At 39.1% G+C, this 21,791-nt stretch overlaps 1 protein-coding gene across 3 annotated transcripts in view; it reads left to right on the top strand.

Annotated features, from left to right (window-relative positions):
- The window catches only part of KIAA1549 (KIAA1549 ortholog), a 118,603-nt gene extending 98,347 nt beyond the window's left edge, over positions 1-20,256 (top strand). The window contains exons 13-20 of one of the 3 annotated variants that reach the window (XM_015867211.3): positions 2,339-2,544; positions 4,194-4,417; positions 4,992-5,136; positions 6,716-6,949; positions 7,270-7,322; positions 10,800-10,945; positions 12,717-12,871; positions 17,908-20,256. In XM_015867211.3, the coding sequence (XP_015722697.2) occupies positions 2,339-2,544; positions 4,194-4,417; positions 4,992-5,136; positions 6,716-6,949; positions 7,270-7,322; positions 10,800-10,945; positions 12,717-12,871; positions 17,908-18,162 (1,418 nt within the window). In that variant the 3' untranslated portion in view covers positions 18,163-20,256. The remainder of the gene's footprint in view (positions 1-2,338; positions 2,545-4,193; positions 4,418-4,991; positions 5,137-6,715; positions 6,950-7,269; positions 7,323-10,799; positions 10,946-12,716; positions 12,872-17,907) is intronic. The other 2 variants (XM_015867220.3, XM_015867229.3) reach the window with 2 other exon arrangements.
- The last annotated feature ends 1,535 nt before the right edge of the window (positions 20,257-21,791 follow it).

Below are 21,791 nucleotides of genomic sequence, written 5' to 3'. Positions count from 1 at the left end.
CATGGTATAAACAAGTTACAGATCCTTTTATTTTGCCTTCTTACTGAGACAAACGCAGGCTGCTTACAAAGAAACATGAATGTTTTCCCATGAAATAGCGTTTCAGTTCTCAGGACTGAGATACAGGGAAGATGGGACAGGAGAAAGCTGACACTGTCTTTGAGAGTGCATACCGTATCCAGTGGTAAATTAAGGGCCGTGGTCTCTAATACCAATTTCCATTTTATAGTAATAGGGATGGATAGGTGAAAGGCTGTCTATAATGCTTTCCTTTGTTGGTTTTGTACTACTGACTGAAGAGAGTCATGAATGAGACACGTAATCTAGTAGCTCACAAACTGTGTGAAACTCATATGAAAGTGCATAATGTAGGATGATTCCAATTTCATTGGGTCACTGGGAGATTCCTGTTGGCCTCACATGATTTTGGATTAAGCTTTATACACCTTGGTTGCTGTTTCTTGCCTTCATCTGTCTCCCACTCTACTGGTTTTCATTTGAAAGCAGCATCCTACAGAGCAATTAATTTTCCTGACACTTGTTTAATTAGCCATTTCGACCCAGGGGGTATCGATCCTGATACATGATCTATATGAACTAGCTATTTAAAACTGTTCCGTCCAGTATTTCTGTATTAATTCCTCTACGTTTTTCATCAACCTCAACTGTCTAGGAAGAGATCAAATTTTCTGTCGAATAGTGCCATCTACTAGCTTTGTACAGAAGAGTTTCTAATGGTGAAAAATAGTGCAATAGAAGTAATTTGAAATGAGAAATCATTCGTTGTCAAATCTTATAAAGGAACTCCGATTAGGTTTGAAGCTGTCTCACACAGTATGTTGGCAACACTACACAATTCTGGGTTTTCTTATATACTTTGCTGTATTTCCATCTCGATTTGTCCTTGTAGACACATTTAGTGTACATGCAGAGAGGATTTAAAGACCAGGGGAAACTTAGACTTTTTTTTTGTGTCTTTTCTACAGAAGAGAGTAGTGTTTAATTTTACTGTAGAGCCTTACTTGGTAGTGGAACTTCCATATATTTTTACAAAATGAAAACAGTTTCCCATGAATGACTGTGAAGATGACAAGTAATAAAGAACATAGAGATAGACCCCGCAGAGATGTAGATACATTTTGTTTAGGCTTTGTGCCTACTGAAATGTGTGGGGAGCCAATCTTGAAGTGAACTGTTTACCTTCTCTTTAAGGACACTTGTTGAATAGGGAAGTCATGTTTATAAATGATGCACATAATGATGCAATGTACGAATCATTTATAAATGTGTATATTTGACAATGCGTTGATCAAGACTGAGAAATATGAAAAATGGCAATTTTTTTTAGTATGTGGGCAGTTTGCTTTCCATCTGATGTGAATATAATGAAGTATACCATTTGTCTCCTGCTCCCTTTCTTGTGCTAGAGAAGGAAGGAGAAAGTCATCTGCTGTAGTTTTCTATATAAGATGGCTTTCAGTCTTCTGAACCCTGTGCTTTGTTAGGGTTAGTGCACAGGGTCAGTGCAAACACACTGTAGTAGCTGTTTTCCTTTCTGTCTGTTGTGGTTGGGTCAGGTTGATCAACAACTGGAAGTGTACAATTGTATTCTTTCTTCTGATTTGAACCAGAGAACCATAGTGTGTTACTGGAAATCCATCTGAGGATGTGGTACCATATCCTTGTACTCTGTTGTGCTCATCCATAGGAAGAGTCACAAACTGTAGTCTTTGATTGTACTTTATGGTGAAAATCGGTTTATCAATATGAGAATTGGGAGTGTTGCCACTGTTTTTAACAGTTTATCCTGTGACAAAGAAGAAAACAGTGCTTTAAGAGCTTCAGATCAGTAAAATGTCTGTAAAATTCTTTGTGTGGATTTTCCAGTCTTTTTTGTTTAGTAGATGTATTGCTATCGCTGAATAACTGCATTTTGCAGTGTGACATCTTTTACTGCTCTTGGAAATTCTGTCTGTGGAATTTCAATCTCCATAAGTGCCGATAAGAGGAACCATTAGCAGGGTGTGCATTAACAGCCTTTTGTAGACCAGAGCACATGGAGACGTTGAGGGTTTACAAATGCCAAGGGTTTGATTTACAGAAATAAAGAATGACGGCTCATCTTCTGAAAATGTAGTGACAAAATGTTTGTAATTTGCAAACTGCTGGGCAAACTTGTTGTACGATAAATGCGAATCAGATGGGAGGCCTATAGGGTAAATCAAACACAGACGGAAAACATGGCAAAGTCTCATAGCATAGCATCTGTGGAGCTTGTCATTTGACTGGGATAACCTTAGTAGCACTGCTTTACTCTTTGTTTGTTCTGGTAATTCAGGACCTCCTCAGAGCAGCAGTGGCAATGAGCAGCACTCCTTAGCCTCCATCTTTGAACATGTGGATCGGATGTCGCGTTCCTCCGATGCCAGTAGACGGGTCCCAAGCAAGATCCAGCTGATTGCTATGCAACCAATGGCAGCACCTCCAGTTCAGAATTCTGTGCTTTCTGATCGAGTAGCAGAAACCAACAAAATTAATAAAGAGGTATTTGTTAAGTGTTTTGAGTGCTTGTGGGGAACCGTATGCCCAACCAAAAGGGAAGTGAAAAGGATCCAGTTTCTTGTTATCAGGAGTTCCTAATTAGTTCCTGTGCAGTTGAATTTTGACACGTTTCAGAAATCTTGTTTCTGTGCAGACAGATCACACAACCTGTTGTGTTACCTAAGCTGAAACTTAAGCACTAAGAAGGACATCTTGACAGGGTACATTGTGTTATCATCCCTTTGCTAGTTGGTCGGGCGTGATTTACAATAGTGAGACTTGTATAAGAGTTGAAACACCTGTCTCTGAAACATCGGGTTTCATTCTGCATCATTCTTCTGGCTTTTCAGCAACTCAGGATATGAATTATACAAGCAAGTTATTTTAGGACATCCTAGAGTGTGAATTTGCAGCACATATATTGCTTCCAACTTCTGATGTGTTTATCTGACAGTAAACATACAGAAACTTCCTGCCTTCTCTGATGCTCAGATTGCTCTGAGCAGAATAAGAGCATGCCTGGGGCATTAAGAGAGAAAGATAATGTGTTGTAAAACCACATCATAACTGCCTGACAACACTGTTTATCTGCACCCTGGTTTTGTATGCACTGTAAGATGGCATCTTCCCATAATAGAGAGTGGAAGACTATTGAAAGCTTTAACTTAACTGTGTTAAGGTACTGTGTTTCTCACTAACATACAGAAGAGAGGAAAATGCACATATGTAGTGTACATAGGCAAGAGGGACAATGAAGTATACATCTGATTATATTGACAGAAGAATGATAAAATTCTAACCATAAATTAGAAGCAGTTTGGCTTGCATCCTTGTAATGCCTTTTGGGGGTTTTCATTAGAGAAACTACAAAAATCAATTTTAAGTGTTTTTTAATTTACTGCTGCTTTGTTCCCAAATGAGTCCATTACAGGTAGAGCAGTTGTTGTGGACTGATCTGATGCCCAGGTCTTTTTTGCTGATAAGAATGACTTTAGTGAGAATTGGACCAGAAAGTACAGGAATGGTATTACAGTAGCTTTCCCCAGATGATGAGATGCACTCCGGGGAGTCTGACAAAAGACTGGAAAGCAGCATGAAAACTCAGTCTGCAAGTAGCTGTAGAGATAATGTTCATCTGGGGACATGGGACCTAGTGTTGCTGCTACAGTTCTCCCTAGCTTCTGTCAGCTTTGAATGTACAGCAGAGAGGTCAGTTAACACTTTATATTCTTGTATTTAGTGGAAATGAGTGGCAGACTTCAACATTATTGATAAGATACCTCTGTTTGACAAGTAAAAGTAGCTTGCGTTGATCAGTCTTATTTTCTTAGTCTGGTATCACTTCTGCCAAGTGGCCTCACCTTTTTGTGTTTCTCTTGCCCTTCATTAATGACTTTTTACCTCTCTAATTGGGCATGCTGTTCAATTACATATAATCCTATTATGTATATCACATCTACACAAGGAGATATCCAAGAAAGAAAGCATGTTTAAGATTTGTATGGCTTATTTTAATCCATCAGAGATTTTGAAGGGAATGGGGTCAGATACTGAGGTGAAAAGCAGAGGTTTGCAAAAGGGCAGCAGAAAGTTCTGCTTGCAAAATCTACACATAAAAATGCGGTTGATTTTCTTCCTCTTTCTTCTTTAAGATACAGACAGCCCTAAGGCATAAATCTGAGATCGAGCATCACCGCAACAAGATTCGTCTTCGTGCCAAGCGCAAAGGGCACTATGAATTTCCAGTTGTGGATGATGTGGTGGTGGTTGACTCCAAAGAACAGCACAGAATATACCGCAAGGCACAGATGCAGATTGACAAGATCTTAGACCCTGGAGGCAGTGTGCCTACAGTCTTCATAGAGCCCAGGAAAAGGTAGGGGTTTCAAAGATGGGAAAGATCAGTTTTCTTTTAGGGTCAAAGTCCAAAGGATATCAGACTTTTACTTCTGAACTTTCAGAGCTTAGAGTCATTTTGATCCTCAGTTATCTTTGAGTTGGTTAGTCGAAAGGGTTGGGGTTGTTCTAAACATTTTTATTTGTTTCAGCATATGTCAGTATGTTTTGTTTTCAAATGTATTCTTCTACAAGTTTTCATGGGTGAATTCTCAAGAAAAAATGAGTAAACCCAAATGCATGAAAATCGTTTTAAAATACTTTGGCGTTTGCTCTGCCTTTGATTTACCTCATTCTTGTGTGGTTTAGAGAGATCAAAATTATAACGTAAGCTCTAAAAAAGAAACTGGGAAAACTTGAGCTTCAAGAAGTAACATTTTTATGACTGCAAAAAGATCAAAAATAAGAAAATCCTTGAACAACTTAAGGTGGAGATTCTGAATTTTAAGGACAAACTCATAAGCAGAGTTAGCCTTTTACATATTCCTTCGATAAAACAAGGCATATTTTTTTTCCTTTCTCTCTCTCTGCCTTTTTGTTTGCTTTGTATTCAGCTCTCGTGCAAAACGTTCTCCAAAGCAGCGCCGGCGGCATCAGATAAACGGTAGTCCTATCGATGCGGAAAAGGACAGGTTAATCACAACTGATAGTGATGGGACGTACAAGCGGCCTCCAGGAGTCAATAACTCTGCGTATATTGTATGTATGTCTCTTGAATGACAGGAGGGTTCTGATGGTTGTAACGACAGTTGTGACATGGGAAGGATTTATTCTTTCTAATTGTGATCTGTGTGGATAGTTTCCGACATAAGTAATTAATATGTAAATCCAAGTGAAATAAGGACTTCATTGGCAATTTGTCAGTTTGAAGCCATGACATTCTGCCAACTGTTCCTAGAAGAAGCCAAGAACTAAAACCATGTTTTCATTAATGCCACTGTATTATGCACATAAAAGTGTGCTTGGCATGTTCCACAGTGCATTGAACATAGCTTTGCTCTAGTCCAGTTTGCTGCATGTATGTATTCATATGTAAAATTTACCCTTTGCTCTCCCAGAGTGAAAGATTTGGTTATTTTCATGATAAATTTTATCATCTTTAGAATGTGTGAATTAACTATTAATGAAAGACTATTGTATCTTTGTGCCAAAGTTGCTTAAAATAATTCTGGTACAGTGTCTCAACAATTAATTTTCTGTTTCCTGTTTAAGAAAGGCAGACACTGGAGAATGCTTCTGTTCAATCATGTCCTTGTCAGAAACTATACTTAGGCATCTTTACCCATTTCAAAGCAAACTTTACTGAGCATAATGCCAATATTTAAAACCTCTGGATAGTGTTTATCTTGAAAGATGATTTAATAACTTCAAAAATTTCACCATTAGCTGCATATGCAGTCAAGTAGCTGTAATGCTGATTTCTTTAGTCTCCCTCTGCATTCAAACAAGAGTGTGATGATTTTAATGTCATGCTGCAGCAGAATGAATTATCATCTGAAGCTATTTAATTAAGACTTATCACACTGTGAGTTCAGCCCCTTTGGCATCAGTAGCAAGACAGTACTCAGAATGCTAAGTTCCTGTTGAAGTTGAGGCTTTTGCATCTCTGTGACTGATTTTGCAGTCTGTGTACAGTGACAAGAATGAGCTTAAATATTTAGTCTGCTGCTGCAAAGCTCGTTTAATTTCCTGTTACTGATAAACGATAGACCCATCTGGTAAGATCTCAGGTAGTAATTGCAATGCATGCCTCAGGTATTACTGCAATGAAGGACTTACGTCAATCCTATTCAGACAGTGCACCCATGTTCCATGCATCTAGCACCCTAACTTCTCAACAGTTCCCTTTGTGTGTTTTCCTACAGTTGCTTAATATTACTACTGATGTGATCAACTGTAAGCTAATTTCTCAGAACTGAAAAACTTCAGAGGAGACAGAGATGTGGACAGTCTTTTCTGGGTGGAGAAAATGCTCACTGTACCACTTCATATACGTGCTTGCAAACTGTGGTTTGTTATACCTGAGGAACTGCTGTGCCAAGCACCACTGCCTTACCGCAGATCAGAGCATTTCAGATCACACTGAATGAAGCATTTGTGCAGCTGGTGTTTTGTCTGTGCGTGTGTAAGCAGGGAGGGTAATGGACAGGTTTTGTCCAGCACTGGTACTCAACTATTTCATCTCATTCTGGGTCTTGCAAGAGAACATCGCTCACTTCTGAGCTGGCTGCTTGATCTTCTGCCTGGCTGCCCTTTACCTTTTTTATGTTTTCTCCAGTCTGATCCAGATTTGCCTCCTGAGCCTCAAACATCATCTTCAGCAGATCTGGGAAAGTTTCCCGGCCTGCCTTCCCACCCAGTCTCCCAGTACATCCCACCACAGCCATCCATAGAAGAGGCTCGGCAGACCATGCACTCGCTCCTGGATGATGCTTTTGCCTTGGTAGCTCCCAGCAGCCAAGCAGCCAGTTCCACAGCTGTCACGCCACCCGGGGTCTCTACAGGACAGCCGGTAAGCAGCAGGCCTACATGGGTGGGGAGGGGAACTGCTTTCACCCAGTGGGGATCACCTTATGGTCCAACCAAAGAGAAGAGTGTTTTTGAAAGGTTTTTAAGTACCTTGTAGAACCTGATCAGACAAAAGGCACCGCTATCCCACTGTAACAGTCCTTCCCTTACCTTGTGACATTGGGTTTGTAGAAACAAACTGTTAAGGTTGCAGTCCAATCACATACGTAGGCCTAGTAATCTCTTCACTTCATCACTTGAAAATCTGACAGTGGACTTCCCAGGGTATACATTTTAATTCATTTGGTTTCTTTCATCTGACAGAGATATGTGGAATTTGGAATGACTCCGCCAGCAGCACCGGGTCTCCTACCAAGGTAGCGTTTCAATGATGGAATTATCATATACTATTTTCTTTGCATTTCCTCCTCCAGAGTTCTTACTGGCACAGGTATATTATTATGCAAAGTATATTATAAATGAAAAGTAATGTGAATACAGATCCAACCTGTGTAATTTCTTTATGTGACATGAATGACATATGTATACTGTATGGAATCCAAGCCTCCGCTGAAAAAGAAATGTGTTTCTAGCCCCTTGGCAGTGGAGATATCATTTCAAATACTGAGTAAACCACCGAGTTTCAGGTTTCAGAGAGCCTGAAACAGTTACTCGGATGCATGTATATCTCCGAGTACTCTCGCTTTCATCTTATTTCTGTAGCCTCAGGATAGCACACACTCACATAAGCTTGCAGATGACTAACAGATTCATTCCATTTCTAACCAAGCTGAGAACAAATTTCAGAGCATGATGACCATCATAGTGAAAGCATACCTAACAGGCCTACTACTATAAAATCAATGAGGAACAAATATTCCATCTTCTGGAGTTACCGTGGGAGAATGATGTAAAGAGAAGAAGCAGTCATCCAAGTGACTTCTGTCTGGTGTCTGTGTGCTAACAACACATGAAGTTAGACTCTTGAGTCACAGCATACAGACTCTCTATGCTACAGAAACCAAATGGACAAAAAAGGTGGCTTTCTGCTGCTCTGTCATACATCTCATCATATGATTTGAAGCACCAGTGGTATCCACGTCATTCATAAAATTCCACCTTGTCTTTGCTGCCATGAAAATTTGATGATTCTTCAGCTTCAAAATTGATACAAAAAACATTCTTTGTTCTGCAGCCCTATTTTGAAAGGACATACTAGAAAAGGAGGAGTCTGCAAGCACATTTTCTCAGTTCTTGGTCAAAGCTGATTGTTTCAGTTACTGGGATTTGTCTCTTTGTTTTTCTGTTACAGGGTCAGGGAAAACATGTTGAATTAGTCATGAAAGTGCTGTAACCCATGTTACAGATTTCATCTTTGCAGTGTATTTTTTGTTCAAAAGTTTATCAGTCCTTGGATTCCTATAAAAAGATTTCTTAAAGCTGGGTTGGTAGAAGACAAGGAAAGAGTTCTCATGGTTTTGGAATGGGGCTTATGCTCAAATTGTGAAGCTTGTGATAAACAAATTGATAGAAGCAACACACTAACCAGAGGAAGAAAAAGGGATCTGTGTTCCGTATGGTTAGATGTGCGGCACGTATCAGTGAAATAGTCCATTGGCCTCAATATCCAATGCATGGAATAGTTGGGTAATCTACTGTTCTCTTCTCCGTACAAATGCAGTCATCATCTTTAATGGGCTGGAACCAACTTGGGTAAAAAAAAAATTGTATGTGAATGACCCAGTACACATAGCAGCTGTACAAACATAACAGCATAATGAACAACTTCTACTAAAAAATGAATGTTGCATAATACCACAGAGATAGCTGGCTATAGCGGCTCACTGGTGTAAAATTGATTCTGGGGACAATATCTCCATAGCTAATTAACTAACTTGAGACTGAATCATCTTTTGCATGTGCTAAGCTACGGCTGGATCACAGTCTGGAAATAGGAGGCAGCACTAGCAATCCTCGGTGATACAGATTCAAACATGTGTCCCATTTTGTACACTTCTGTTGACCTCAGGTTAATGTTAAAGAGTAGTTATATCTATCTATTACAAAGAAAATTGGGAAGAGAAGCGGTGGGTTATTAAACTTGCACCTTTCAACTACAAACCCATCAGCAATAAGGAAATACTTCCTGGCCTTTCAGAAAGAAAAAAAAAAAAAAAAAAAAAAGAAAGATAGAAAAATAATACCTTTTCAGTAATGTTGAGAAGACTATTTTTTAAAAGGCACCATCAAAAATTGTAAGTCTTATCAAGACTCCAGCTCTGCACTATAGTTGAATGATTGCATCCTTACTGTTAGGAGCAATTAAAATAATAGAAGTGACGCTGTTAAACATTAGCTACTCGTTCAGGCATTTATTTTAATGAGCTTGTAAATCTGACTGAAAATCCACTGCGTGGACTGTTGGAAATGAATGCAAGGGAGCTAGAGATATTCTGGCACTTCCATGTGGGACTGCTGCAGTTTGAACCTCTTGAGCATCCTTCATGTAATACTGTATGCCAAGTAGCTAGTGCTTTATTTTACTACTTGTTCTGGGCTTAGTAGGTTCTTATTTGGTTTTATTTGACTCTGTTATTATCTTGGCTTTCTTTGTTATCTGCTCATCTTACAAAGGTGATCAGCTTTCCAAATACAGTGCAAATGAAAAGGTTGAATTAGATTCAGACATGGAATTTCACTGTAAAAGGAGGTGTTGAAAAATGGGATAAGTGACAGTGAGTTGCCCTGAAGAGATTAGGTGCATCTTGTGGTAAAAAAGGAATATAAAATTAAACCCATCTTCAGTTAGTATAACCTCATGCGCCTGACTTACAGTGTTCATCTCACTTTGTTTCTTCATAATTAGCTGTGAGAGACAGCCTCCTGCAGAAAATGATTCAGTCAGCCTAACCTTTTGCTTTGAGTACCTGTAATACCTGTTGAGGAGCATGTCTCTTTTCTTTAATCATACCTGGAATCTAGGAAAGATTAGCCTAGTAACCTAAGTACCTACAGTTTTGGTACTCACACATCCACCATACTGAAAGGAGCTGATAATTCTTGAAAACTCAGTTGCCATCATTCTTTTAAAAAGTAACCTCACCATATCAGGGTGAAGGTGTGCTCATATAAGTCATAGAGAAAGCGGCATTTCCATCTCCTTCTCTACTCCCATTCTACATTTCTTTTATCAGTTCCATTATGTTGACTCAGTTAATGAGGGAAGTTCAACAACAGTTTCTGTTGTTAACATTGACTACAAGCACCAGCCTGAATTATAGGAAACATTAATTGTAGGATGTATTGCAGCTCTCTTCCTATGTGCTAATGACAGTTTTCTGTAGTTTGATGAATCTTGAAGAGAATTTTCAAGCTTTTGAAAATTTCCTGGAGAGTGATCAGAGGAAATCATATCAGTTTATGAAATACACGTGTGACGCAGAATGTGTGGTTTGACGTAGAACTAAACTGTGAGCCTGGCAATTCTTGAATAAGAGTTAGATACATTGCTACAGCAAGCAGCTCCATCACTGCTCTGCTTACTGTATGAAAACTGTTTTCTTCTTCTCCCTGATGATTTTTCCCCAAGGGGAAAACAAGATCTATGGGATTTTTCCTCTGCACTGAAGAAGCTGCAACTTGTAAAAATGCTTGCATGAAGTTCTTGGTAGAGTTTCTAGCTCATTTTTATCTGTGATGCAGGACATGGAGGGGGAATGTACCCCTCGGACTTTTTTTGTGTGTTTAAGGTAAAACCATAGTTTGAAGACATCGTAAGGAGATGTTGTAGGAGGTATACTGTTATTAATTAGGCAGTTTTCTTATTGTAATCCTGAGTCCTCACTGTTCCACAGGCAGAACTTTGGGCCAGGTTTTCTTCAACCTGCAGAGTTAATGCATCCAGACCAGCAGCCGCCTGAGGTTCAGTATTCCTCCAGAGGGGTATACTCAGAGGAAATGCCGTCGGTGGCACGACCACGACCAGTTGGAAGCACTGCAGGTACAATTCTTGAGTTGAACACGCAATAAATAGCAGGTCCCTTTCTTTATCTCTTCTTACTCTGAGATCACCATTAAGGCATCGTTGTTCTTCAGCTGCTCTACTTTAATTGTGGCCCTCATTTTCAGCACCAAAAAAGCAGTCCAGTGGAGAGGTTAACTTTGCATACACATGGCCTTGCCCAAAAAGGCAGTACTTTGACACTTTTTTAGTGTCTGACAAGCAATGTTTATCACACAACGTATTTTTTTTATTAAAAAAAAAAAGCATATGGAAAATTCTTAGTGTATGGTGCGTGTTGACTTTCTGCTGCAGACCACTCTGCTGTTTTTGCCAAATGAGCTAATTGATGCATCCCAAATAGCCTACTAAATAAAAATAGTTAATGAATATTTTTCTGCATCTTTATTATTTTTCATTTCTTTTCCTGAAAATATATGTGTAAAAGCAAGATCTTTTAGTTTCTGAAGATATTATCTCTTGCTGACTTGGTAGTGAGATAAATTCTGTAGTGCTCATCAGCTCTATCATGAAGAAAATTCTAACATCACATGGCAATTAAGCAGCAAACGCTGCTTCTAATAATAATATATTCTATTATTATGCAAATGCCACAGTTAATTTTCTTCCAGACAAATGTTTTCTTCCCAGGGAGTTGAAAAAGACTAAAAATACAGTCGTATACTTCTGAGTCCTATTTTTGGTATCTGCTCTCCTCTGTTAAATGCATGAAAAGGACAGAGATGGAATGGCTGTTACAGGCTGATGATTATTTTACTCTCTGATTCACACTATTCTCATGCATCTTCTGGATTCAGATGATTATTAACTGTCCTTCAGCATAAGTATACGTAGCTATCAAGCTTCTTGAAGATTGGATGTTTTTTGAGGGGAAAATATGAATATGAAATAATTTTACAACACATAAATCACACTGTTTTTGTCTTTTCCTCCCGTTTTTGTACTCGTGCACACACATGCATACAGTTATGTATTACTTATCACAGGGTTAATTAAATGTGTCTAATTTCCAATATATTCTTAAAATAAATGTTGTTTCCTTTTGGGAGGAAATTTAGGAAAAAAGGAAAGCTGTCATGTTGTTGCATGTCTCTTACAATTAATGATGATAACTATCCTTTGGTATGTTTGAAAGCAGTTGAGGGGAGTTAGAAAGGAAGGGGTTAGCTTTCAGCCTGAAACAAGATACAGTATGTTCTGACCTTCTCGTTAGCCAACGACAGCATCGTTTAATATTTAACCATGAAGCAAAGATGGAAGAACTATACTCTTATATGATCATGTGTTGAATTTGTGTGAGAGATGGAACAGAAAGCAGTTTAGGGAGTCAGGATGTAGCAGGGTGAGGCAAATAAGGTATACCACAGCAGCACATATCTTGTCTTTGCTGCTAAGTAATTTACATGAAAGCATTGCCAGGGCTTTTGGTAAGTGCTATTTGAAAAGGGTTGGCATGTTTTTGGAATGAAGTGCAGTGTGCATCTGAGATGCATGTATCTCAACCTCTTCCTTCAGTGCAGTGGCAATAAAAAGCACCACACTCAAACGAACTGCACAAAATGCACATAACTTTTCCTTCTTTGTTCTACACTGACAGCCTTCTTTCTGCTGATTTTTTTTTTTTTTTAATTACATAGAAACAGAGCTCCACTTTCTTCTTGTCTCTGCTCCCAACAAGGTTTTATGTTGTCATTTGTCTGCCCTACAAACTTGAATGTATAAAGATGAAAAAACAATATTTGCTTTTAAGGTTCTCAGATACAGCACCTCACTCAGGTGGGAATTGCTAGCAGGATCGGAGGTCAACAAGTGGAGATCCCCTCAGGCAGAGCAGGGCATGGCCAGCCGGGGGGGCCAGGGTGGCCCCAGTACCGTGGAGAGGATGAATATGCTAGGCGAGATGCAGTGAGTACTGTGTTACACATTTGCATAGTTTCCGAAGTAGTGATATGTTCGGGTATTTTTTTTCCTGCTTTACTGTATGGAACTTTTTTCCCCTGGAATACTTTCAGTTGCTTCTCTGACATTCTTTGCTTTGCTCTTCAAACCTTTGTTAGCTCTTCTGACTTTCGCTTGCTGCTCTTTCACCTTCGCTTCTCCCTAATTGCTTTCTCCCACCTTACCTAATCTTTTTTTTTCTCACTCGAGGCCTTCATTCATTAACAGCAGTTCACCCAGTTCTGCTTCTGAGCACCAGCAGAGTTGGGTGCTGCTTTCCATTTCCTTCTTTGAAATATGCAGTATTTTGCAGTCATTGTAAGTAGAAAACATTGATTACCCTTCTACTTTGTATTGGTATAGTTCTTTCATCTTCTGTATCAGTGCGCTTAAAACAGCGAGAGTTAGGGCCAGAGAATAAAGTATATACTTGCACGTAACAGTGCAGGTGTTCCTAAACAAATCATTTTCCTACCTCAGTCATTAGGATGTGGTAAAATCATATGCATTCATTAATCAGTGTTACCTAGGCACCCATCATGATTTCATGTTATGGCTGTTCAGCTTCTGGAGGTTGTTTCTGATTCAACCTGGTGAGCAATGAGGTTGAAGATACTTCCTTTGCTTGGAAAGATCCAGTTGCCTGCCTCTAGTGATTGATGAACTTGCATCTTGAAGCTGGCTGACCTGTGACAGCTTTATTGTGGTGATCTTGAGAGCAACAGCTTTTTTGCCCCTTCTTTTGTTCTCTTGTCATAACCATCATTTCTCCAGTTCCTTCCTTGAGTGAGGGAGGAAATAATCTCCTTCTTTTGCATATTCAGGCCATCCATTGTGTGTTCACTCTACAAGAGTGGAGTTTTGAGCTTCATGATCTCAAAATGGCTTTACAGAACAACAGAGCAACAGTATGGACTTCCTCTTTAGATTTTGATGAAACAGAGCTCCTGCTTCTCCAGCTGCAGTTGAAAGAAGCATAAGGCTTTCAAGAACTGGGCACACTAGAGATAAACTCTAATGTTACTGTTGAAAACCATTAACTGTCAAAGCTGAAAAATGTATTTCCCTAACTTAACTTGCTATCTGTGCTTCAAACTGTGGTATTTGATTTTGTGAACGTCCTCATTTCCATTTACATCTAGAAAAGCACTCACATGAGGGGTCTTAGTATCTTTACCATTTTCAGAGGCATCTCTAGATTACCATTCATCGCCCTTTCATATAATTTGTCTTTTGTTTCTGAAAATTACTTGGTGTGGGGTTTTTTTTAGATCTGTGGACTTTTATCCCCCAAGGCATATTCAGTCATTACTTTATTAATATTTTATTACCTAAATTGGTGACGTATTACTGAAAATTCACTCAGGGCCCCATTTTCTGAGATGTTATGCAAACAATTGATTTTGACTTTCAATACCTATAAGACTTTAAAAGATTAGAGGCTCAATACAATGTGAACAATGTGTTACCATTTCAGATGGGTACCTCTCACCTCAATCTAAGTTCACGTTCTTTTAACTAATATGAGTTTAAACCATTCCTTGGCTTTGATGAGACTTTTTGTTTGCTGACTGCTGCAGTTTGTTACTGCATTGTGACTTTTTCGGTTTTCTTTTGTGTTTTTTTTTTTAAGGCAAAAGAAGGAGATCATGACTGGACCTAAATGTAGTGCAGTATCAGTAAATTGTAAAGCAAAGCTCACCCAGTGCCTACACTTTCCTTTTCCTATGAAGATTTATTTCTTTCTTGCAAAGAATTATTCCTGTATAAAAAAAAAAGGGAGTTTGTTAGATAAGCTCTTAACTTGTAGCTTTCTATCCTATATAATGATCTTCTGAGTGTGGTTTCCTTCACTAGGACAGAGCTCTAAGTTTGTTATTCCTCTTTCTGGAGGAAAAGACTTAATCAGTGAGGGTCACATTCCTTATGATGCAGTATTCAACTCATTCTTAGGGAACAGCCTTCCTGTTCCCTCATTCTCAGTAAGTTTCTATAACTAACCTCTGTATTTATTTAGGGAGATTAGATGTGGGATGTTCTTCCTGCCCATAAGCTTGAGGGAGGTCTACATTTGTGTTCTTGCTTTGGCTATTCTCCTCATAGTATCCTCACCTATACCTACAGCCTACACTTGATTTTTCTATTGGAACATAACCTCTCATTTGTGCCTCCTGCCCTAGAATCAACATGCCAGTTACCATTTCCATCAATTCACCATTATTCTCCATCTGAAAGGATAATTACAGCATTTCCTACACTAACAGAAAATACAATATAGATCAATTGGTCAGTTGAGCAGCAGAAATAATGAAGCCTGGTTTCTTACAGATCTGTGTGCTGTTTTGCATATCTGCCTCCCTACCACTGCCTGGCATCACTTTCTGTCTGCCTATAATCTCCTATAGGTCTCCACATCTTCTCTAGGTTTCAGCTGTTCCTCTAAGTCACACGTATCTTCCTACTCTATATTTATACCCCAGCTGCCCACCATTATATCTCTAAACCATCTCATTATATTTCCAGTTGTCTCTTGTGTTTCCTAACTATCTCCCATGGGATGCATGCTGTCTGGATGAGCACATCCTAACCTGTCCTTTCTGCCACTCTGATTCAGCAATAGAACAAACATAGTCATGTTTAATTGACTACCTATTTTTGTTAAATTTGCAATATATGTATGTTTATAAATATATACACGTATCTGTGTGTATGTGTGTATACATCCCTACATCAGATTCAGTTAAATTAGCCACAGAGTTCAGCTGTTTCTATGTGGGGGTGAACAGATGCATAATCTATCTCATAAGTCTTCATTCCTGAATAAGTTAATCAAAAAAGAAGGTATTTTTGTCAGTTATTTTCTCCTACTGTTAATTGCATGGAAGTTTAATACAGAATTAGAATTTATGCTGTACAGAACTAGATGTTGTCAAATATATGTTACGTAACTATTTCTATTCATAAATAAATGTTAAAAAAAAGAGGGAAAAAAAGGCAAAAATTCTTCCAACCTTCCAATCCTTGTTTTGCTGCTGTAGTCTGGTATATGCTAAGTTCACGAGAATACACACTTTTGTTTTTAGGAGTTACTTAACAAAACTTTATAGCCTTAACGTTAAAAAGCAACCACCATGGTCAGCAGATACTCATTTCCCCTAAGAAGCCATTCTTACAGTGCTGACTCCTTACAGTGTGAGGTAGGAGCTGAACCATGTGGTGTATTTTAGTGTGAAAGTCACCTGAACAGACATTAGTTTGATACTAAGACTCGTGTCAAGGAATGTTTGTTTTTAACATTTTTTTGTTTCATCACTTTTCTATAAACCCACAGAGTACTTGTCAGTTTTGATAACTGTAGGCCGCAAATACGAATTAGTTTCAGGTTTCCCTGCCGAATGCAATAATTGTGAACAATCAAGAGGCCCATTCATTCCTTTCTAACACTAAAATCTCCTTCCCTTTATAAGAAGACAGGATGTTACTGGGAAAATCTTCTTTGCTTGTCATTCTTCCATTAAAGCTTCTTTTCTTCCTCTTAAACCTTCTTCTCAAATTAACTGTGCAAATGATCAGTGCTGTGTGAGCTATGCAAGAGAGTCAGAATCTGTTATTTGTTCAGTTCTATACCAAACCTCTCGGATTTTATTCATTTATGTTGAGAGAGATGTTAGGCAGCATTCTCTCATGCATTTTTCCCTGCACACTGCTGCTACAGCAATTCTCACTCCCCCACCCCCATATCCTTCCCAGGCTCTGCTTTGTAATCCCTTCGTTCCCTTCCCCCTCTGCCCCAAATCCTTTTCTTGCTGACCTCGCTGTCTTTTCTTCCCTCACCAGTTTGCTCTCTCTGCTTCTACTTGGGGTTTATCTGCAGATGTTACTGCTCACTAAATTCTGATAACTCTGATCTCAGCTTGCTGCAGCTGGTTGCTCCTTGTTGGAAAAGGATTGTGCTGCTTTGCTCCGAGCTGTAGGTTCAGTACAGTGTGTTCAAGCAGCCTCAAGTCCTTGGTGTCCAGTGTTTTCTTCTGGCTGCCTCTCACAGATACAAGAACCAAGAAGAAATGCTTCCTTCAGGGATGCAAACTGGAATTGGAATTTTTAAAATGTTGTATTTGTTTTGTGCCCTTATTGGGAATTGGTGAAATTACTGAGTGCACTGCAAATTCGCTCTTCGTTTTAGTGTAAGCAGACATTTTTCTTGATAGACAAGCCCATAAACTCAGGCTTGTGTTGTGTTTCTCTCTTGTTTCTTTAGAGAATATCTGTTACTGAACAAAAGCAGAATTAGCTCCTTTCTGCCCTTAAATAGTGTTCGTCCCTAAGCTGAGATGGTGGTTCTCAGTTACCTGGAACAGATTCTAAGTGTGGAAAAATCTATTCTTTCTGATTTGAATCACTTTTTTTCTTCTGCTGCTTCACTTGTTGGCTCTTTTCCCAGGTATGGGTCAGTTACATCGTCCTCATGTGTGGACTTTCTAAACAGGCAAGCCAGATAGAAGAGGGAAGGTGTCTTGGAACATCCCTGTTCCATGATAGTCATGTTATAGTCATAGTTCCATCAGCATCCCTGTTCCATGGATAGTATGAAGAAATGACAACCAGGAAGGCAGTAGTTTGCCTGTTGTTTTTTTGGGAAGCTGATGGAAAGTGTATTACTGGAAAGCCAATTCCACTGACTTCCACTTCTGTTTTCAGTCCCCACCTCTTTCCATTTCAATTTCTAAACATAACCAACATAGACAGGGTCAGACTTTCTACTGGACGTTCAAAGAGATTTTAAAAATCCCTGAACTTGAGGCAGTCCAGCAATTTTGTGTACACTTGTTATTTTGCTCTCCATAAGAGGAATCACTCATTCATACAACAAAAGAACAGTGGCAGCAGATAGAAGCATCTCCATACTGCTTTCCCTCTGTTCTTTGCCTTTTTGCTTTCTTGTCTTTTCTGGGAGTATCGTATTTGTTCAGAAAGTACTATAACAGTTTCTACCTTTTTTCCAGATGCATATGCATGGACACCAAGAATATTCCTCCTCACCAGTATTCCAGATGCCGAGGACTTCAGCCAGGCAACCTTCAGCACCCCCTGCTCAGCTCCCACACAACAACCTACAGGGCCAGGGCCTTTGCTACACCACCAGTTCCACTGAGGACCTCCAACCAGGTCACTCTTCAGCCTCTCTTATAAAAGCAATTAGAGAAGAACTTCTACGTCTTTCTCAGAAACAGACGACAGTGCAGAACTTCCATAGTTGATTTAGCATTCCATTGCAAATCTGCCAGCTATCTGCTTCCTATGGAAGCAAAGACTTACAGGAAATCAGCAATGTTGTTCTCTCAAAAGAATGGACTTTCACAGCTCTTTAGACAACAATTCTGGAAAAAAGAAAAAGGCAGCAAAATGAGGAGAGGAAGGAGAGACTGGGAACAGTCATAAGTGTCATGGCAATCAGTGGTCACTAATCTGTTAATATTACGGTGCTCCTCTTCTCTTCCTACCCTCAACTCAGTCTAACAAACAAATAAATAAAACCTGAAGTCAAGAAGTCAACACTCCGGCAAAAAAAAAATCACAGGAACAAACTCCATGTGTAGTAGACTCCTTTTTCTAAGGAGGAAGGCAAAGGTTTGCATGAACTGAGATGACATTTTGCAAGAGATTCCAAGTATTCTGATCTCTCCAGTGCTTATGGGGAACTGGTTTGTGTTGCTGTTCTCCAAGATTACAAACTATATCAGCTCTAGGGTGTTGAAGGTGTAATCCCACGTAAGAATCACTTTGGTTGTCAGTAACAGTAGAACTTAGAATAAAAGGCTTTATGAACTACTTGTAACAAAACGGAACAATAATTGTTAAAGCTCCATGCTTCCAAATGGAGCTACCCTCTGCACTCTTCCTTGTTTTCCTTCTGGTGCTGAAGCTTCAAGTGTTCCTTCATCTTCAATGTTTGCAAAGTGAAACATTGGCCTTGTATAACTAAGAAAATATCTGTAGACTCATTCAGGCTGGAGAAACAAAGCAAAGCATCCAAACAGAAAGGGCTTGGTATTTAACTTGTTTTGAAAATCACTGAAAAATAGGAGAGGAATATTCAGCCACAGTTGCATCCGGGGAAATGTGTATGTGCGTTTTTAATATATATATATTTACACACTACTCTTGTAAGACCAGCGATAAAATATTGCCACTCTGTAATTTGCTTTGTGGACAGAAACCAATCCAGCCTGACTGGTACAGGGTCACCAGCATTATGTTTTAAATTAATGTCCTAAATCATTGCTTATGTTTAGATCTGAATAATTTTAGTGAAAGTCAGTGACGGTTTAGAACATTAACATAGGCTTAGATTTGCGGTCTGAAGACAGTTTCTATATTTGTACTTGTTCCCACTGTCCCTCTGGACAAAGGATAAGCATTATCCCCATGGTAAGAATGGTACGTGCCATGGAACTGTTTGTTGCTGTTTTTTCCAGAGTTTTAATTTAATACTAGCTATGAATTTACTAATATTTGGCCATTGCATAACTGTAACTGACGTAATACATATGGAGATTTTACTTAAGTCATGATTTGTTGGAGTGTTTTTATTTTCAGAGCAGACTGTACAAAGGCTAGCAAACTGGCACTGAGATGGAGGGTAAGCTCTGTGTTTGTGAGAAGGCCTAGAAGCCTTGCCTCAGAAAAAAATGAAACAAAACTATTTGGTGCTACAGCGTGGATATTTCAAACTCTGTTAGAAGATGGTTGTAGCCAAGGAGGTCACTGGGTGGTTGACCAGAGCAGGGCTGTGTTTGCCTTGCTGGGGTAGAAATAACAATTGGTAAAGTACAGGTATGTCATGCTGGTTTGGTATGGTGTTCTATGGAGTTCCCGGCTCCAGTGTACAGTTCAGTAGCTACAACAGGACTAGCTCAGACTGAAATGAAAACAGGTAGGAGGATACTGTGGAAGAACCCTGAGTACCTTGTTCATGAAATATGTATGTAATGACGTTTGTTGCCAAAGCCAGGACTAGGAAGCAGCTATCTGCTCACTGATATGATAAAAGCAATGGCATGTTGCTTCCTTTTTTATTAGAGAACTAAGTTGTTTATCTTTTTACCCATTGTTGTCAGAGGACAGTATGAAATTGTTTGAGCGACTTCATGTGGCAAAGCAGTGTAAATTCATTTCCAGTTCACTGTTCAATACATAGTCCTCATGGGCACTGGTTGAGGTTTGATCGGAGTCAGAACACCTGCATGATTACGAACAGCACTATCTACAGGTCATCCTGTTTTGAATTTTTAAAGCCTTTTGTGTAATAATCAGTTCTAGCATAAAAATAAAGAAACTTTTGTTTTCTGCCAGATTTGTAAATGTGAATGTTACTAATACTCCTGAAAAATGTTGGGTTTTACAACATGAAGATTCCATTGGGCAATGTTGATCTTCTTGAAAATGCTGAAGACTGTTCCTAAGCATTCCTATTTAAGCCAATTCCTTCATAGCCCTGATCCTTCTCCAGCTTAATTCTGCAGTGGAGCCTGAGGCCAGTGCTCATAACATTAACATATTACAATGACTTCATTTTAAGAAAATGTGGTCTTCTAGAAAGTAAGTGACTTCTGGCTCCAGCTACTTACAAAGGAATATGAAGTCCTTTCAAATTTAAAGGCACTTATGCTATTTCTAATTCACTTTTGTTATTGATGGTGATGCTATTGCAATATATCTTTTTTTGTTGTTGTTTGGAAGAATATCCTTTTCAGTCCCAAATCTTAATGAAGAACATGAACAGAACAGCTAGATAAAGGTCAGTGGAAGTGGCTTTTGCTAAAGCAAAAACCTCTCTTTACTACCTTACAGCTTCACAGAGAAGCCAGTAATAGATAAGCTGAAAAGCTGCATTTGAAAGTTATGTTCTCAGTCTGGCTGGAGACCTGATCTGCTATTCACAAAACAATGGTATGGTGTATTCTGTATACTCGTATATTAACAAAAGTAACACAATAGAGCACGAGATGTTCCCGTTCCAAAGATGTTCCTAACAAAGGAAACCCACACGTTACTTCTCTCATGTGCTCCAAAGAGTCTCTGGGATGCGTGCATTGCAATGGGTTTCCACTTGGGAATTCAGGGGGGAAAAAGACTGTGTGTTTCTCAATCTCCAGGTGCTTGCATTCTTTTTCCAGTTATTTTATTGTCCTATTGAAAGAAAGAAAAGGAAGGAAGGAAGGAAGGAAGGAAGGAAGGAAGGAAGGAAGGAAGGAAGGAAGGAAGGAAGGAAGGAAGGAAGGAAGGAAGGAAGGAAGGAAGGAAGGAAGGAAGGAAGGAAGGAAGGAAGGAAGGAAGGAAGGAAGGAAGGAAGGAAGGAAGGAAGGAAGGAAGGAAGGAAGGAAGGAAGGAAGGAAGGAAGGAAGGAAGGAAGGAAGGAAGGAAGGAAGGAAGGAAGGAAGGAAGGAAGGAAGGGAGGGAGGGAGGGAGGGAGGGAGGGAGGGAGGGAGGGAAGGAAAGAAGGAAAGAAAGAAGGAAAGAAAAGAAAGAAAGAAAGAAAGAAAGAAAGAAAGAAAGAAAGAAAGAAAGAAAGAAAGAAAGAAAGAAAGAAAGAAAGAAAGAAAGAAAGAAAGAAAGAAAGAAAGAAAGAAAGAAAGAAAGAAAGAAAGAAAGAAAGAAAGAAAGAAAGAAAGAAAGAAAGAAAAAGAGAGAGGGAGAGAGAGAGAAAAGAGCTGAAATTTAAAGTATCTTGAATTTGAAGTATCTGTTAATGAATCTACCTGTTAATAAAAACACTAATCGGATGAGAAGTTGATATGGGCAAAGAAAGATGTTACCAACTGTTGCATCTATTTTCATGACTGAACCATCTGGTTTATAGAATCCTCAGGTTTTTCTCTCTCTTTAT

Source organism: Coturnix japonica, chromosome 1 (assembly GCF_054131305.1).
Source record: "Coturnix japonica strain WE chromosome 1, WE-NBRP24, whole genome shotgun sequence".
NCBI classification, from domain to species: domain Eukaryota; kingdom Metazoa; phylum Chordata; class Aves; order Galliformes; family Phasianidae; genus Coturnix; species Coturnix japonica.
This window is presented reverse-complemented; position numbering and strand designations above follow the sequence as displayed.